The sequence below is a fragment of the Hyperolius riggenbachi genome, chromosome 4 (assembly GCF_040937935.1).
Source record: "Hyperolius riggenbachi isolate aHypRig1 chromosome 4, aHypRig1.pri, whole genome shotgun sequence".
Taxonomy (NCBI): domain Eukaryota; kingdom Metazoa; phylum Chordata; class Amphibia; order Anura; family Hyperoliidae; genus Hyperolius; species Hyperolius riggenbachi.
Genome location: NC_090649.1, coordinates 209,829,874 through 209,847,656, shown reverse-complemented (window position 1 = coordinate 209,847,656; position 17,783 = coordinate 209,829,874). Strand labels below are relative to the sequence as shown.

Below are 17,783 nucleotides of genomic sequence, written 5' to 3'. Positions count from 1 at the left end.
ACCTGAAGGGAGAGTTAAATGGAGGCTGACATATTTATTTCACTTTTTAAAAAATACACATTGCCTGGATGTCCTGCTGATCCTCTTCCTCTAGATTCCTGTCAGATTGGACTTGATTGGACAGAAATCTATCTGATGGTCGAATGTGCTGCAAATCTATAAGTGTATGGCCACCTTTAGACGCTGAAGAAGCCTGCAGATCAGGTGTTTCTGCCATGCTTGTTTCAGGTGTATGATTCAGACACTACTGAAGACCATAAGATCAGTAGATGCCAGGCAACTGGTATTGTTTAAAGATAAATATGGCAGCCTCCATATGCTTCTCACTTCAGATTCGGTTTAATGTATAGAACTTTCTCTAGCCGTCATACGGGACACTGGAGACGTGGCTCCGCCCATCCAATTAGTGGAAACCACCTGAAAGAGTAAAAAGAGTATTAATAGCCCCCACCCTCCCCTGGCTCCTCAGTGTAATTTGGTTTCCGTCCCGGAAACACCGAAGAGGAGTAGCACCCTTAGTTTTTATTATTTTTTAGCTTCACTAGGTGGTGAGGCCAAGAGAAGACCGGGTGGCTGGGGTGATCGTTGTGAACGCTAAGTGGCGTCTCTTTATGCACCCGGTTTTCTGCCGAACGCGGTGTTCGGATGTCAATCCCTCTGCCCTCCTTATGCATTTGTGCGGGCAAGGATCGTGGGACTCTCCCCCAGCTGCTTGGCATGGCAGCACTGCGCATGCAGGAAATCCCTGGGCCACAAGCGATGGTTGGGAAGCTGGCGCTGGTGGGGGAGTCTAATATAGGAGAACTAGGCAGCATAAGAAATGGAACTGCTCCTGTTGTTCTCCCCCATGCTGGAAAGATGGGATCACAGACAAGAGGCTTCCCAGTCTGTTCCAGCAGCAGAGGTGACTGCATTAACCATGCTGGAGAGATGGGATCACAGGCAAAAGGCTTCCCAGTCTGTCCAGCAGCAGAGGTGAGTGCATTGACCATACTGGAGAGATGGGATCACAGGCAAGAGGCTTCCCAGTCTGTCCAGCAGCAGAGGTGACTGCATTAACCATGCTGGAGAGATGGGATCACAGGCAAGAGGCTTCCCAGTCTGTCCAGCAGCAGAGGTGAGTGCATTAACCATGCTGGAGAGATGGGATCACAGGCAAGAGGCTTCCCAGTCTGTCCAGCAGCAGAGGTGAGTGCATTAACCATGCTGGAGAGATGGGATCACAGGCAAGAGGCTTCCCAGTCTGTCCAGCAGCAGAGGTGAGTGCATTAACCATGCTGGAGAGATGGGATCACAGGCAAGAGGCTTCCCAGTCTGTCCAGCAGCAGAGGTGAGTGCATTAACCATGCTGGAGAGATGGGATCACAGGCAAGAGGCTTTCCAGTCTGTCCAGCAGCAGAGGTGAGTGCATTAACCATGCTGGAGAGATGGGATCACAGGCAAGAGGCTTCCTAGTCTGTCCAGCAGCAGAGGTGAGTGCATTAACCATGCTGGAGAGATGGGATCACAGGCAAGAGGCTTCCCAGTCTGTCCAGCAGCAGAGGTGAGTGCATTAACCATGCTGGAGAGATGGGATCACAGGCAAGAGGCTTCCCAGTCTGTCCAGCAGCAGAGGTGAGTGCATTAACCATGCTGGAGAGATGGGATCACAGGCAAGAGGCTTCCCAGTCTGTCCAGCAGCAGAGGTGAGTGCATTAACCATGCTGGAGAGATGGGATAACAGGCATGAGGCTTCCTAGTCTGTTCCAGCAGATGAGGTGTGTGCACTGATAGTGTTTTTTTGCAGGGATATATACTCATATTATGCAGTTTAGAGTGTGATTTCACCTGTGTTTTATCATTTCCCGCTATCTATATCATAGCAAGCTGAAAGTAAAAGCGGGGGAGGTATAGGATAATGTTTGGAGAAGCCAAGAACTAAAAAGGTTGCTATTGCAACATTAAGCTTCCCCAGTATTATAACGAGATGATTTGTCAAGCCTGCACTAGATCTATGAGTGCTGTAGTGATTGACAATTTATACAAAGAGGTAATGGAGTCTTTCAGGGTAAGGAAAGCCCTGAGCAGTCTTAAGGAGTCATTTGTTTCCTATGCTAGATGCAGAAACTAACATTTTGCAGGGATGTGCACTCATATGTTTAAGATTAGAGAGTGATTTTCCCTGTATCTATTTTTTTCTTTTCTCCTATCCTCTGTGTCCATGTGATCTAGCTGTGAATGTTAAGCAGCAGGTGGGGTGAAGGTGAATTGTTGCCATTGCAGCAATTGGCTTCCCCAATATTAGAACATGATGATTTGTCAAACCTGCACTGAAGCGATGGTGATTGACAATTAAGGGGTAATGGAAACTTTCAAGAAATGAATCTCTGGTTAGTTTTCAGGGAGTCCCTTGTTTCGAATTTGACTTCGAATCTGTTTCGATTACGACTTTCAGTCGGTTTCGATTATGACTTTCAGTATGTTGCGATTATGATTTGTCTGTTGCGATTATGCCTTTGTCTGTTGCATTTATGACTTTGTCTCTTTCGATTGTGACTTCGAGTCTTTCGATTGTGACTTCGAGTCTTTCGATTGTGACTTCGAGTCTTTTGATTGTGACTTCGAGTCTTTCGATTGTGACTTCGAGTCTTTCGATTGTGACTGAGTCTTTCGATTACGACTTTGAGTCTTTCGATTACGACTTTGAGTCTTTCGATTACGACTTTGAGTCTTTCGATTACGACTTTGAGTCTTTCGATTATGACTTTGAGTCTTTCGATTACGACTTTGAGTCTTTCGATTATGACTTCGAGTCTTTCGATTATGACTTTCAGTCTTTCGATTACGACTTTGAGTCTTTCGATTACGACTTTGAGTCTTTCGATTACGACTTTGAGTCTTTCGATTACGACTTTGAGTCTTTCGATTATGACTTCGAGTCTTTCGATTATGACTTTCAGTCTTTCGATTACGACTTTGAGTCTTTCGATTACGACTTTGAGTCTTTCGATTACGACTTTGAGTCTTTCGATTATGACTTTGAGTCTTTCGATTACGACTTTCAGTCTTTCGATTACGACTTTCAGTCTTTCGATTACGACTTTCAGTCTTTCGATTATGACTTTCAGTCTTTCGATTATGACTTTCAGTCTTTCGATTATGACTTCGAGTCTTTCGATTATGACTTTCAGTCTTTCGATTACGACTTTGAGTCTTTCGATTACGACTTTGAGTCTTTCGATTACGACTTTGAGTCTTTCGATTATGACTTTCAGTCTTTCGATTACGACTTTCAGTCTTTCGATTACGACTTTCAGTCTTTCGATTACGACTTTCAGTCTTTCGATTACGACTTTCAGTCTTTCGATTATGACTTTCAGTCTTTCGATTATGACTTTCAGTCTTTCGATTATGACTTTCAGTCTTTCGATTATGACTTCGAGTCTGTTTCGATTATGACTTTCAGTCTTTCGATTATGACTTCGAGTCTGTTTCGATTATGACTTTCAGTCTTTCGATTATGACTTCGAGTCTTTCGATTACGACTTTCAGTCTTTCGATTATGACTTCGAGTCTACGACTTTCAGTCTTTCGATTATGACTTCGAGTCTTTCGATTATGACTTCGAGTCTTTCGATTATTATTATTTATTATTATTATTATTTTTTATTTATATAGCGCCAACATCTTCCGTAGCGCTGTACATAGTACAAACAAATAATGGGGAACAAATATACATAAGAAATACAAGACACTGTACAGTCATGACATTGAATATAATAAATACAGATACATACATAGTTGATATGTAGTCGGTACATATGCATATGTTAAAATTACAGCAGTATGAGAAACACTAGGAGGAGGTCCCTGCCCTTGCGAGCTTACAATCTAGAGGGTAGTGGGGAGGAAACAAAGGGGAAGGAAACACCAGGATTAGTGGGTGAGCCAGTGTGCCTTCAGTGCTGCCTATAGCAAATTATAGGCTTTTCTGAACAGGTGTGTTTTCAGAGTACGTTTGAAGGTTTCCAGACTCGTGGCATGACGAACCGGCTGAGGGAGAGAGTTCCAAAGGAGAGGGACCGCCCGTGAGAAGTCTTGGATGCGAGAGTGAGAGGAGGTGACTAGGCTGGAGGACAAAGGGTCTCCTGTGAGGAAAGGAGGGTCCGAGCGGGGAGGCATCTGGAGATTAAAGAGGAAATGTATGGAGGCGACAGCTTGTGTAGAGCTTTGTATGCAAGTGTGAGAAGTTTAAACTGGATCCTTTGGGCAACTGGTAACCAGTGGAGGGATTGGCAGAGAGGGGCTGCCTCAGAGGATCTAGAAGAGAGGTGGATGAGACGGGCCGCAGAGTTTAGTAGGGATTGGAGAGGTGCCAGTCTGCTTTTTGGTAGACCACAGAGTAGGGTGTTGCAGTAGTCAAGACGGGAGATGATTAGGGCATGCACAAGCATTTTAGTTGCTTCTTGTGAAAGGAAGGGACGGATTCTGGAAATGTTTTTGAGATGTAAGTAGCAGGAGGTAGTTAAAGTGTTAATATGTGGTTTAAAGGAGAGCTCAGAGTCCAGAGTTACCCCTAGGCAACGAGCTTTGGGGGTTGATGCTATTGGGGTGTTCTCTACATTGATTGTGACAATGGGAGGTGGAACAGAGAGTGAAGGTGGAAATATCACAATCTCCGTTTTGCTCATATTGAGTTTAAGGAAGCGGGATGACATAAATGTAGATACAGCGGATAGACATTTGGGGACTTTTGATAGTAGTGTGGAGAGGTCTGGGGCAGAACAATAAATTTGGGTGTCATCAGCATAGAGGTGGTATTGAAACCCAAAAGAGCTTATTATCTGTCCCAGGCCATGGGTGTAAATGGAAAAGAGGAGGGGTCCAAGGACGGACCCTTGTGGTACTCCCACAGACAGTGGGCGTGGAGAGGAGTTGGTATTGGCATAGGAGACCATGAAAGAACGTCCAGACAGGTAAGAGTTGAGCCAGGAGTGTGCTAGGCCCTTGATTCCCAGTGTTGAGAGGGTCTGGAGAAGCAGGGTATGATCAACAGTGTCGAAGGCAGAGGACAGATCTAGGAGTATTAGTACCGAAAATCTGCCTTTGGCTTTAGCAACTAGGAGGTCATTGGCAACCTTAGTGAGAACAGTTTCCGTAGAGTGTTGAGGGCGGAAGCCAGACTGGAAGGGGTCCAACAGGGAATTAGCAGAGAGAAAGTTAGACAACTCTGAGTAAATGTGGCGTTCCAGCAGTTTGGAGGCAAAGGGAAGGAGAGAGACTGGGCGGTAATTAGAAAGGGCAGTAGAGTCTAAAGAGGGTTTTTTGATTAGTGGTGTTATGATAGCTTGTTTAAATGAAGAAGGGAAAATGCCAGTTGAGATGGAAAGGTTAAACAGTGTTGTTAAAGAGACTCCGTAACAAAAATTGCATCCTGTTTTTTATCATCCTACAAGTTCCAAAAGCTATTCTAATGTGTTCTGGCTTACTGCAGCACTTTGTACTATCACAGTCTCTGTAATAAATCAACTTATCTCTCTCTTGTCAGACTTGTCAGCCTGTGTCTGGAAGGCTGCCAAGTTCTTCAGTGTTGTGGTTCTGCTATGAACTCCCCCTTCCAGGCCCCTCTATGCACACCGCCTGTGTGTTATTTAGATTAGAGCAGCTTCTCTCTTCTCTCTTATCTTTTACAAGCTGGATAAATCGTCCTCTGAGCTGGCTGGGCTTTCACATAATGAGGAATTACAGACAAGGGCAAAGCTGTTTGCAGGAAGAAAAGAGCAGCCTGAAACTTCAGTGCATGAGAGATGCAGGGGGAAATAAACACACAAATGATCTCTTGAGATTCAAAAGGAATGCTGTATACAGCCTGCTTGTGTATGAATGTATTTTCTATGTGTGGACATACTGTACATCAACCTACTTCCTGTTTTGGTGGCCATTTTGTTTGTTTACAAACAAACTTTTTAAAACTGTTTTTAACCACTTTTAATGCAGCGAGGAGCGGCGAAATTGTGACAGAGGGTAATAGGAGATGTCCCCTAACACACTGGTATGTTTACTTTTGAGCGATTTTAACAGTACAGATTCTCTTTAAAGCAGGAATGAGGGGGGAGGAGAGCTGGGGGATAAGATGAGGGAATAGGGTCTGAGGCGCATGTAGTAAGATGAGCTTTAGAGATTAGTGAAGAAAGACGCTGTTCAGTTAAGGCAGAGAAGATTGTTAGCAGGGAGGGGGTTTGAGTGGGTGAGTGGTTATGTGGAGAGGGATAGTTAATAGTAGGGGAGCTGCCGGGAGGAGAGGAAAAAGGAAGAGGTGATTGGACCGGTGAAGAGGGTTGCTTTTGAAAGCTGTTCTGTAGCGTTTCAATTTTGCTCACAAAATATGCTGCAAAGTCTTCTGCAGACAAGCTTGTGGTTGTAGGGGGAGGGGGGGGGTGGAGAAGAGAGTTGAAGGTGTTAAAAAGTTGTTTAGGGTTATGGGATTGTGAAGAAATAAGTGTAGAGAAGTATGACTGCTTTGCAAGTGAGAGAGCGTCCCTGAGCTGGAGCAGCGTGTTTTTATAGTGGGCGAAGTCATCTGCATTGGAGCTTTCCTCCACTGCCGTTCTGTTGCCCTGGACTGTCTTTTCAGTTGTTTGATGGGTTCAGTCAGCCAGGGCTGTCTGTTGATGCGGCGGGGGCTTGAAGTTGGTGAGAGGGGCGGCTGTGTTCATGGCAGCAGAGACTGTGGTGGAGTAGTAGATGGATGCTGACTCGGGGTCAGTGTAGGATGACAGGGAGACCAGGGGTTTTAGAGAATCAGCTAGGGAGCAGAGGTCGAGGTTGTGATAATTCCTGCATAAGCGTGATGGCTGCACTACAGTAGCTGGAGGAGGCAGGGAGGGGCTGATTGTAAACGTTATGAGATTGTGATCTGAAAGGGGGAATAAAGAGTTATTAAATGTGGAAACGGGACAGAGCTGGGTAAAAACTAGGTCCAAAGTGTGGCCATCTTTGTGGGTGGAGGTTGAGGACCATTGGGAGAGGTCATAGGATGAGGTGAGTGAGAGGAATTTTGTGGTAGTGGAACAGTTAGTGTCTATGGGGATGTTAAAGTCCCCAATGATGATGGAAGGAATGTCAGTGGATAGAAAGTGGAGAAGCCATGTTGAAAAGTGGTCAATGAAGGTGGAGGCTGGTCCAGGAGGACGGTAGATGACAGCAACCTGGAATTGGTGAGGGGAGTAGATGCGGACAGCATGAGCCTCAAAGGAAGAGAAAGCATGAGAAGGTGCAGGTGCAAGCGGTGTAAAGGAGCAGTGTTCGGAAAGAAGAATTCGAGTCTTTCGATTATGACTTCGAGTCTTTCGATTATGACTTCGAGTCTTTCGATTATGACTTCGAGTCTTTCGATTATGACTTCGAGTCTTTCGATTATGACTTCGAGTCTTTCGATTATGACTTCGAGTCTTTCGATTATGACTTCGAGTCTTTCGATTATGACTACGAGTCTTTCGATTATGACTTCTAGTCTGTTTCGATTTTGACTTTCAGTCTTTCGATTATGACTTCGAGTCTTTCGATTATGACTTCTAGTCTGTTTCGATTTTGACTTTCAGTCTTTCGATTATGACTTCGAGTCTTTCGATTATGACTTCGAGTCTTTCGATTATGACTTCGAGTCTTTCGATTATGACTTCGAGTCTTTCGATTATGACTACGAGTCTTTCGATTATGACTTCTAGTCTGTTTCGATTTTGACTTTCAGTCTTTCGATTATGACTTCGAGTCTTTCGATTATGACTTCTAGTCTGTTTCGATTTTGACTTTCAGTCTTTCGATTATGACTTCGAGTCTTTCGATTATGACTTTCAGTCTTTCGATTATGACTTCGAGTCTTTCGATTATGACTTCTAGTCTGTTTCGATTTTGACTTTCAGTCTTTCGATTATGACTTCGAGTCTTTCGATTATGACTTTCAGTCTTTCGATTATGACTTTGAGTCTTTCGATTATGACTTTGAGTCTTGCGATTATGACTTTCAGTCTTTCGATTATGACTTTGAGTCTTTCGATTATGACTTTGAGTCTTTCGATTATGACTTTGAGTCTTGCGATTATGACTTTGAGTCTTGCGATTATGACTTTGAGTCTTGCGATTATGACTTTCTATCGGTTTTGACTTTGTCTGTTTTGATTTTGACTTCGAGCCTCTTTCGAATTGGTCTGCAAACCTGTTTCGAATTGGTCTGATATACAGGCCGGCACTTTACCTATGCTGGCTGTGGAGATTGAAAATCTTGTAGAGAGGATATAAGTGGATGCAGAGCAGAGGGTTTCGAGATGCTGAAATCTTAGAAATATATGCAGTAGGAATTTAATGGATATTGACAATCCTGCTCTGAGGGCCAGTGCGGTTGTGTGGCAGAATTGTTCTGCATGGGAATTTACTGCCCATACGGTTCTGTGGACCTATGCATAGTACTGTGTCGTTTTGGCAGAGTAGTGCTCCAGGGTTGTGGCCCTTCCTAGTTATGTCTTTTCAGACTACTTGTTTATCTCTCCAGTGTCCCGTATGACGGCTAGAGAATGTTACAGTTAGACTTACCGGTAACTGTATTTCTAGACGTCATACGGGACACCGACCCACCTCTATTCCTGTCGCACTCTCTTACGGCTATTGGATTGGGGGTTTATGGGTTACACTTCTTTTGAGGTGTCTTTTATTTCCTCTCCTCTTCTATGTGTTTTAGTTGGAAGTTACTTTCATTACACTGAGGAGCCAGGGGAGGGTGGGGGCTATTAATACTCTTTTTACTCTTTCAGGTGGTTTCCACTAATTGGATGGGCGGAGCCACATCTCCAGTGTCCCGTATGACGTCTAGATATACAGTTACCGGTAAGTCTAACTGTAACATTTTGTCCACTTCAAACCATGCTTAAAACACCAGTAACCTACTGATCAGGGGCCATGCAGGCAGGGATGCAGGACCTTATGCTAGGTACACACAATACAATTTTCTGGCAGACTTACCTGCCAGATCGATTATTTCCAACATGTCCTATCTGAATTTCGATTGATTTTCCATATTTTTTTTTTTTATCAATTTTCATAGAACTGAATGAAAATCGATCGAAAAAAACAATTGGAAAATAAAAAAAATAGATTAAAATTCATTCATCGGGCGTGTTGGACATAATCGATCTGGCGGGTAAGTCTGCCAGAAAATTTGTATGGTGTGTACCTTGCATAAGATTTGCTGGCAAATGCTACATTTCCAAGGTTGATTTTTGAGTACAATGGACAAACAAAGTAGTGTTCCTTTCCTAACATTTCATGACCTTTCTGTTTTACTCTGCTAATCCAAAACATTATTGCATGTGCAGTAAATAAGACTTAGGCCCGGTTCACATTAGCGGTGGCCGTCCGGAATCGCCGTGCCGGAGCCGGACCGCTTGCAGAACGGACGGAACGGACGCACGGCAATAGCAATGAAAGCCTATGCGTCCGTTCACATGCGTCCGTTCTGCCGGACCGGATCCGGACCGGATCCGGACTCCGGCGTCCGTCCTAACATGCGCTATTTTTTGGTCCGGCTCCTTCGGCAGCCGTATCCGGGGCGGAGCCGGACTGCACCATCCGGCCAATGGAAACCAATGAGAACCGGAGAGCGCACAACACACTGGCTACAAAAACCGGACGTTCTACCCCACTTCCTATGCATTTTGGATGGGGACCACATGGGCCCAGCGTTCAGGTGGGGCAGCAGCGATTTCATGCTGGAGCTCTAGGCAGCAACATGTCTGATTAGTCTGATAACGAGGAGGCGAACAACAGAGAATTCCCAGGTATACGAGTAAAAAATGCCTGGATCCATGGTCCCATCTGCAGTCTCTGTATCCACGGATGGTCTCCACACGTCCACCTGTCTCCAACAATGACCCCAGACCCTTCTGCTGACCTCCCAGACCCCAGGTAATAACAGGTTGTTATCTCCTTAAGAAACCGGATCCGGACCGCAACCGTGTTCACACCGCACGGAAACCGGATGCAAACGGACCGGATCCGGACCGGATCCGGATAGGAACCGTACGGATCAGGTCCGGTCCGGATACGGTGCGGTCCGGACATCCGGTGCGGTTTTGACAAAACCGCAAGTGTGAACGGGGCCTTATTTGTTATGGTGTGAAAAGGGTCCACAAACTAGAAAAAAAAGTGGTTGGCAAGTCTTTCCAGACATCCATTGTTATACAGCTGAGCCAACTGGTGGCCAGATGTGGTTTTCCACTAATCCATTAAGTTGAATAATTTGCCATTTTGAAATATGGTACACTTATGCTGGGATTACACGGTACGTTTTTCAAGTTTGATTCGTTGCGCGATCTATTAGCCATTCGATTTTTTTTTTTCTCGATTCTCTTATCTTCCACTCATTTTTCTTATCTTTTTTCCATTGACTTCTATACGAAATCGAGCGGAACATCGGACATGTCGGAATTTTATCATCGAAGGCATTTATCGGAACGATTCTTAGCAAAAAATGTACCGTGTAATCCCAGCATTACATACGCTAACACTTGAACTACAGATGGCACATGTGTATGTGTTGTTCACGCTGGCAACCTCCATGTGAATTTCACTAAAGGTTTCCTTCAAAAGGTTACACCTAATGCACAAGTTGATGTTCTGGTCTTCTCACAGGGATGCAGGGGAAGGATGTAACAGTTTTCAGAGCCAAATTGCTGCCACTTACATGTAGTGTACAGGTGTACTTTGGCATAAGTGCTTATAGCTCAATAATGGCAGAGATAGCCTTATGCTCATGTGTCATTAGTGACCATTGGAGATGTCTTACAGTTCTTTCTCACTCTATGAATCTGCAGGTTTCAGCCATGGGATTCGGCGTTCAGTTGGAGGTGTAGCCACCATTCTGGGGCCTCTGTGGGCAGGAGGTTTAACTCAAGATCTGTATATCATGCTGGGAGTGATGATGGTTCTGCTAATTCTGATAACAGTAAGCACTGCACACTAGCTCCTTCCTTTTCCTAGAAATATTTATTCTCATGTTTTGCTTCCCAACACTCTCTCCATATCCATACATTCCCTTCCTGTTTTATGCTATAGAGTATTTACTGTGTAAAGTTATATTGCAGTGTATGTGTGTACTAAAGTATATAAAACCGTTCGGTATTCAGTAGCTTAGAGTGTATTTTACAGACAAAAGCGGACAATCGGATGCTAGGTGCAATATTTCTGGCCAGAGCACACATCTTTATCCTCCAGCTTTCATTGCAATATTTCCTGAACTATGGGATGCGAATAACTGGTAGGACTCATTGCAGGTGGTACATTGCAGGGCACGGTGATGTAGTGGTTAGCGCTATCGCCTTGCAGCGCTGGGTCAATGGTTCAAATCCCAGCCAGGTCAACATCTGCAAGGAGTTTGTATGTTCTCCCAGTGTTTGTTTGGGCTTCCCCCGGGCACTCCGGTTTCCTCCCACACCCCCAAAACATACAGATAAGTTAATTGGCTTCACCATAAATTGGCCCTAGACTACGATACATACACTACACAATACATACATAGATATGACTATGGTAGGGACAAGATTGTGAGCCCCTCTGAGGGGATAGTTAGTGACAAGACAATATACGCTGTATAGCGCTGCGTAAAATGTTGGCGCTATATACATACTAAATAATAATAGGGTACAGCAGAGCTCTACAGAACTGCATTGCAGGGGATTCCTCTTTCTCCAATGTCTCCTGTTGCAGCAAAAGTGAGCCTGCTGAAAGTGTTTTTAAAGTTTTATCTTCCTGATGGAGGACCATAGAACCAAATGTCTATGGGGGGTTAATTGTTTTACAACTGGACTTTCTAGTTTGATATCAAGATATACTACAACAAACACTATCAAGCCATTTTTATTATTTGTAAAATTTCAAAGGAAGTGCCGACCACCACAAAATGTACAGCAGGCTTTTTTCATGAATACTTTGTACATTGTACATTTTATTTACATTTTGCCCAAATAAATTACATTTATATGTATGTTAACGCGGTCAAATCCTGTGACATATCATTTTTTTAATAGGGCCCACAATTAGGTCCTATTTTACTTCAAGGGCAATAGTCAATAATTGAAGGTTTCCACACACAATACAGTTTGTAGTAGATCAGCGAAACAATCAGTGGTTTGAAGCATTAAAATTGCTGTTCAAAACATATATACAGGGTATAATAACACCAGTGTATACATATCCTGTGCTTCCTATCAGCAAAAGTCTACATAGAGTACCGTAATTGAGATACAGCAACCCCACATATCAGGAACATGGCCTGAAAATCTGTATAATCCCTCTAGTTTTTAGATCTAGGTGGCCTATATACGGTAAGTGGCTATGCTGAGCAGAAAGCAGGGAAGAGGTGATGCAGAGCTTTTAGTGTGAATACGTTCTCATGGGTGATATCAGATCCCCAGCAAATCAGTTTTTCTTTTTATAGCGTGTAACCTGTAACTTTTTACAGAAACTTCTAATCTTGGTGTAAACTCACCTAAATTATAAAGGACAGTCATGGACTGGAGATGCCTGGGGGTACAGTGAGGGACCATTTCTTTGTAAATTATTCATTTGGGCAGTTATGAAAATATTTACTGTACTTATAACTCCCATCTCCCTGAAAAATTGTGATACTGGGTAAATTGCAAATGAAAACAAAAAGTAGTGATTTGCAGATTATGAAAACCCTGCATTTAAAGAATACCTGAACCAACTTTGAAAACAACCTATCTTAGTAGTGGGAAGCCTCTGGATGGTCCAGAGGCTACCCGGTTATTCCTACATCTCACCATTAGTAAGGTCCATAGTTCAACAACCCAATGAGTATGATTAATGCATGCCAAATCAAAGTGCTTGGGCCTGGAGGTTAAAATGTATACACAATGGACTTCCTTCTACTGGGCCAGCATGGACCATATTTGTGCATGTCCAGTCCAGATGTGCTCATCCACCATTGGGAGTGTGGCCAGAAGATGAAAAGGGCTGTGTTGGAACTGTGGGGTCCATGAGGATCCAGGAAACCCCTGAACCATCTACAGTAGAGGTTTCCAACTACTGAGATAAGTAGAGTTATCTAACCTTTTCCCCGCCCCATTTTCAATATTGCTTAAACTGAAAATACTACAAAGACAACAGTGCAAATATTAAAAATGAGAAATTTGTTAGGATTGCGTTCAAAGAAAGGACAGTGGCCTTTCTATAAGGCAGCATAAATTTAGCATAAGGGGTCATACCATTGCCTCTAATTTACATTTTCTACAGTGTTTTAAAAAATAAATCTGACAGTTTTTTAAATCATTTTAGTGACCTTTTCCTTATTTATTTCTAAATCCTTAGTTTTTTTTTTTTTTTTATAGATTTTTAATGTCCTTCCAAAAACACCTGAACTCCCTTTGCTACTGTAATTTTCTGGACAAACTTAAGATGCATCTAAACTTTAGTTAATAGTGGGTTTTTTTTCTACAGGTACTTGTCAGCTTTTCCTACAAATATCTTGTGGGTCCATCCGCATCAAAGACTGAATCATCATCTAGTCCAGTCCAATCCTGAATCGACACTGATATCATTTTATTCATGTATCATGGATCACAAGCTGCTGAAACTCCATCCACTGACCTCATCCAAATGACATCTGCAATTTTATGATTCCTTTTAGGTTTTTTTTCATTGTGATTATTTGTTGAGTGAAAATAATTTCCATAAGCACTTAGTTATATGTTGTCTGGTGTTTGCAGCCAGCAGAACAGTGTTTGTAGAACACACTACTGATAGTGGGCTTCTACTTTCCACAACTATGATGTGGCAGACAGCCACCCTTTGCGGTCACTAATCGCCCTTTGCGGTCACTAATCGCCCTTTGCGGTCACTAATCGCCCTTTGCGGTCACTAATTTCTCTATGTGAGATTTTACTGATCTGTTCTCCTTGTTTGTTAGATGTCACTTTGCATTAATAAAGCCTTGTACACATGCTAGGTAATTCTCAGCCAAAACAATTGTATTGGGCTATCTTGGCCAAGAATCTAGTGTGTGTACTGGGGCCCCATGATCGATCACGAAAGGATAACTCATTTCTGAGCACATTGCGTTCCTTTGTACCCCACGCTGTGGTACACCGCTTGCTCATTTTTCACAAATTGCTCTGGTATGGTTGAGCACATTCTGCAACACTCCTTCCCTAAACTGTCACCCTCACAACTGATGAATGGAAATTAAGGTGACAGAAACTTCATTTGTTTATGAGGCTTAAACTCTGAACATTGTTTGTCTCCAGTTTTGAGACATCAGTTGTAGATGTTGTAGTGTCTCCAAAAGGTAAATCAGAAGCCCCAAGGTGTAGCTGGTTTGGGAGATGCACACTGAGTGTGACAGCACTGATTGGTATTACCATAATACTTTGGCTCCCATGATACCCAGGGCCCTGAATTGAAGTGAAGAAAAAAATCTTCAATGTATCCTTTTACTATTGTGTTAAGGGTAAGGAGACTGCAAATCCACAAGAATTCACAGCCTAGTAAAAGTAATCAGATTGGATTTATTGTGTTCCATTCATTAATGCTGAAGACAAGTCAATAGCCAATTCAGAAGAGAAAGCTACTAAACCTCTAAACAAATAATGTTAAAGCCATAGCCCACCCTAGCAATTTTTTTTTATTTTTAGTAGAGTTGAATAAGGGGACTAGGCCATTACTCACTCAGTGAGGACACATTCCCTTTGGAAATCCCTCTAGCATGCACAAAGCTGGCAGCAGAATGGAAATTCCTGACTAGAGAGAGCAGAATTCACTCTACAGCCCCTCTCTATGCTGCTGCAAGACCAACTCTTTGTTGCCAGTACTAAGGCTCAGAAATTTTTTCTTATGAGACCAAGCTGCAGTGCTTGCCACAAAGAGTTAATTTTTTTAAGTAGAGGAAAGGGGTGGGAGAGGTCAGGTGATATGTTCTCATAGAGAGAGACTGGCTGTGTCCTTCTCTTCTTCCCTCTGACTACTTCACATGTAGGTGGTAATGAAGTCTAAACACTGTTCTTTTCGGTACAACTGCACTCTCCTCTCAACAGGAATTTAAGCTGCAGGACTTAGCCAATCAGCTGTGTTAAGATATTTATTGTAAAAGGTACAGATGTACTATGCACAAAATGTGCATAGGAACTAATGCAGGTTTATATGCTGTGCATGTAAACTTGGGATGATGAACTGAAGCTCTAGAATAATATGACATAACAATGAGTATGATCTGTTAATAAAATGTTAGTTCTCAGCTGTCTTGCAATGCATGTTTTATATAAAGCATTTCTGTTATAAAGAGCTCTCCGGGAAGTGTGGGGTGGGCTTGATGTAGCGCCGCTTCTCAGCGTCATAAAGCCCATATCCAATACCAAGCTAGAACTACTTGGCATAAAAGCAACTTCCTGACCCACAGACACACTCCTGACCAGAGATGGTCAATCCAAGCTATTCCAGATTATATTCACATTTATAGGCATATTGCAGCTTGGAAATGTGACAAATTCAACAGGAAATGTATCTGATTAGCCTAATTCCAATCTGCACACATCTTGCATTAAATTTTCATGCAAGCAGGAATCTGTACCATACCACTGACCATCTCTGCTCCTACCAGTACTAAATGGTTCAAAACCATCCAACTATAAATGGGATTTGAAAGCCTGATAATCTTTCAATGAATTAATACATTGTAGTGTTGCCCATAGATGGGGCAAGAATGATCTGATTCTCATCCTAATCCGTTCACCTTGAATAAAATATTTACCGGTATGTTCCATAATGTAGCCTTTATTTTTGCTAGTTCAGCAGAGATCTGATTGTGGTCAACTTCCTGCTAGTTAGACGTTTTACATACATGCTAATTCATATCCAGATTTTGTTTTGTTCCAGTTTTGGTTGAACATGCTAGAATATGAGACTGTAGGCATCCACCCTTAAATGGCTTATACCAATAAATTTGTGTTAACATGCTTAATAATAGTAAACGGTACACAATACATAGCATTCACTGCAGGCATTTTTATTGGTTTTTACAGCAATGTGAAATAATGATAAATCATGTACTATCAAATTGCTTTCTCAGAAGTTCTACAAGGCAAAAATAGGTGACTGTAGGTCATTATGTATAGTTGCTCCTGAAATATATTTCATAGAGGTCTAAGAAAATAATGGGGCATCCAAAGTATGTAGTGATTCAATGTCTGGACTCTCCAGATAATATGCATTATTGGAGTACCAAAAGTCTTGTGGAAAATGGAGCCTTTTTTCTGCGTATCTCAGTCAGCTGGTTCCTTGGTCCAGTATATGTCCTGACCAGAGGAAGTCGGTGACCTTTGAACCAGATCTAGCTACATGCACTGTCAGTGCCACTGCTCTCTCCTCTCTTCCAACGTTCCCGCAATTGCAATATGATAGCGGGAGCGCAGAGATCGGTGTCACTGAGCTACTGCACATGTCTGATCTACTAGATCTGGTTCCAAGGACACAGACTTCCACTGGTCAGGACCTATATTGAATCGAGTTAACAGCTGACTGAGCCTCCCGGCATAAAGACTACACCCTGATAAGTGATTGCTCAGGCCCCGGGACCTACAGATGGCTACTGTTTCCCGGAGGCTTTTCGCCTTGGTATTTTTTTAAAGAACAAGCGACACCCATGCTAACCTAGAAATAAAAAACACATATATAAGTAGATACATTCTACTTCTACTTACATAACAGATGTATTGTGCTATCCACGAAATGATTCCTGTGAATTTTACAAAGGAAAAGCAGAAAATCCTAGTCTAGGCAGGGGCCATCTTGCCAAGCTAATGCTGACTCTTGTTTTCCCCTCTCCTTTCTCTTGCTCATTGTGTATTCATTAGCTGCCCCCCTCCCAGAGTCTTTTTTTTTTTTATTTACACATCCAATCACTGAGTCACCTCAGCCTTGCTTGTAAACACAAGTGATCAGCTAGGCAGGGAAATAAAAGGAAGAGGAGGAATATATTATAGATAAAAAAACTCCCAGCATTCAACTTTTTGGCACTGTTTGGCACTAGGGCCAGTGCTCCTAAAGAATGTGATAACTCCAAACCATAACAGCAAAAAAAAAGTTTTGAATGCAGTATCAGCATCTTTATCACTTAATACACTCAGACCAGTTGCTGTTGAAATTAGATTTTTATGGTGACAATACCGCATTAACCTTCCTGGCGGTAAGCCCGAGCTGAGCTCGGGCTATGCCGCCGGAAGGCACCGCTCAGGCCCCGCTGGGCCGATTTGCATAATTTTTTTTTCCTGCACGCAGCTAGCACTTTGCTAGCTGCGTGCAGTGCCCGATCGCCGCCGCTACCCGCCGATCCGCCGCTATCCGTCGCGCCGCAGCCGCCCCCCCCCCCCAGACCCCGTGCGCTGCCTGGCCAATCAGTGCCAGGCAGCTCTATGGGGTGGATCGGAATCCCCTATGACGTCACGACGTCGTTGACGTCATCCCGCCCCGTCGCCATGGCGACGGGGGAAGCCCTCCAGGAGATCCCGTTCTTTGAACGGGATCTCCTGATCGTCGATCGCCGGCGGCGATCGGAGGGGCTGGGGGGATGCCGCTGAGCAGCGGCTATCATGTAGCGAGACTTTGTCTCGCTACATGAAAAAAAAAAAAAATTAAAAAAAAAAGATTTGCTGCCCCCTGGCGATTTTTTAGCAAACCGCCAGGAGGGTTAAACAAAGAAGGGATGGTTGAGGAGTTCACTTGAACCCTTGCTGCAGCAATGC

At 43.4% G+C, this 17,783-nt stretch overlaps 1 protein-coding gene across 1 annotated transcript in view; it reads left to right on the top strand.

Moving 5' to 3' along the window:
• Positions 1-16,014, top strand: part of LOC137570647 (major facilitator superfamily domain-containing protein 8-like) — an 80,101-nt gene extending 64,087 nt beyond the window's left edge. The window contains exons 12-13 of the mRNA XM_068279346.1: positions 10,845-10,975; positions 13,489-16,014. Coding sequence (XP_068135447.1) covers positions 10,845-10,975; positions 13,489-13,572 — 215 coding nt within the window. The 3' untranslated portion in view covers positions 13,573-16,014. The remainder of the gene's footprint in view (positions 1-10,844; positions 10,976-13,488) is intronic.
• Positions 16,015-17,783: the final 1,769 nt, after the last annotated feature.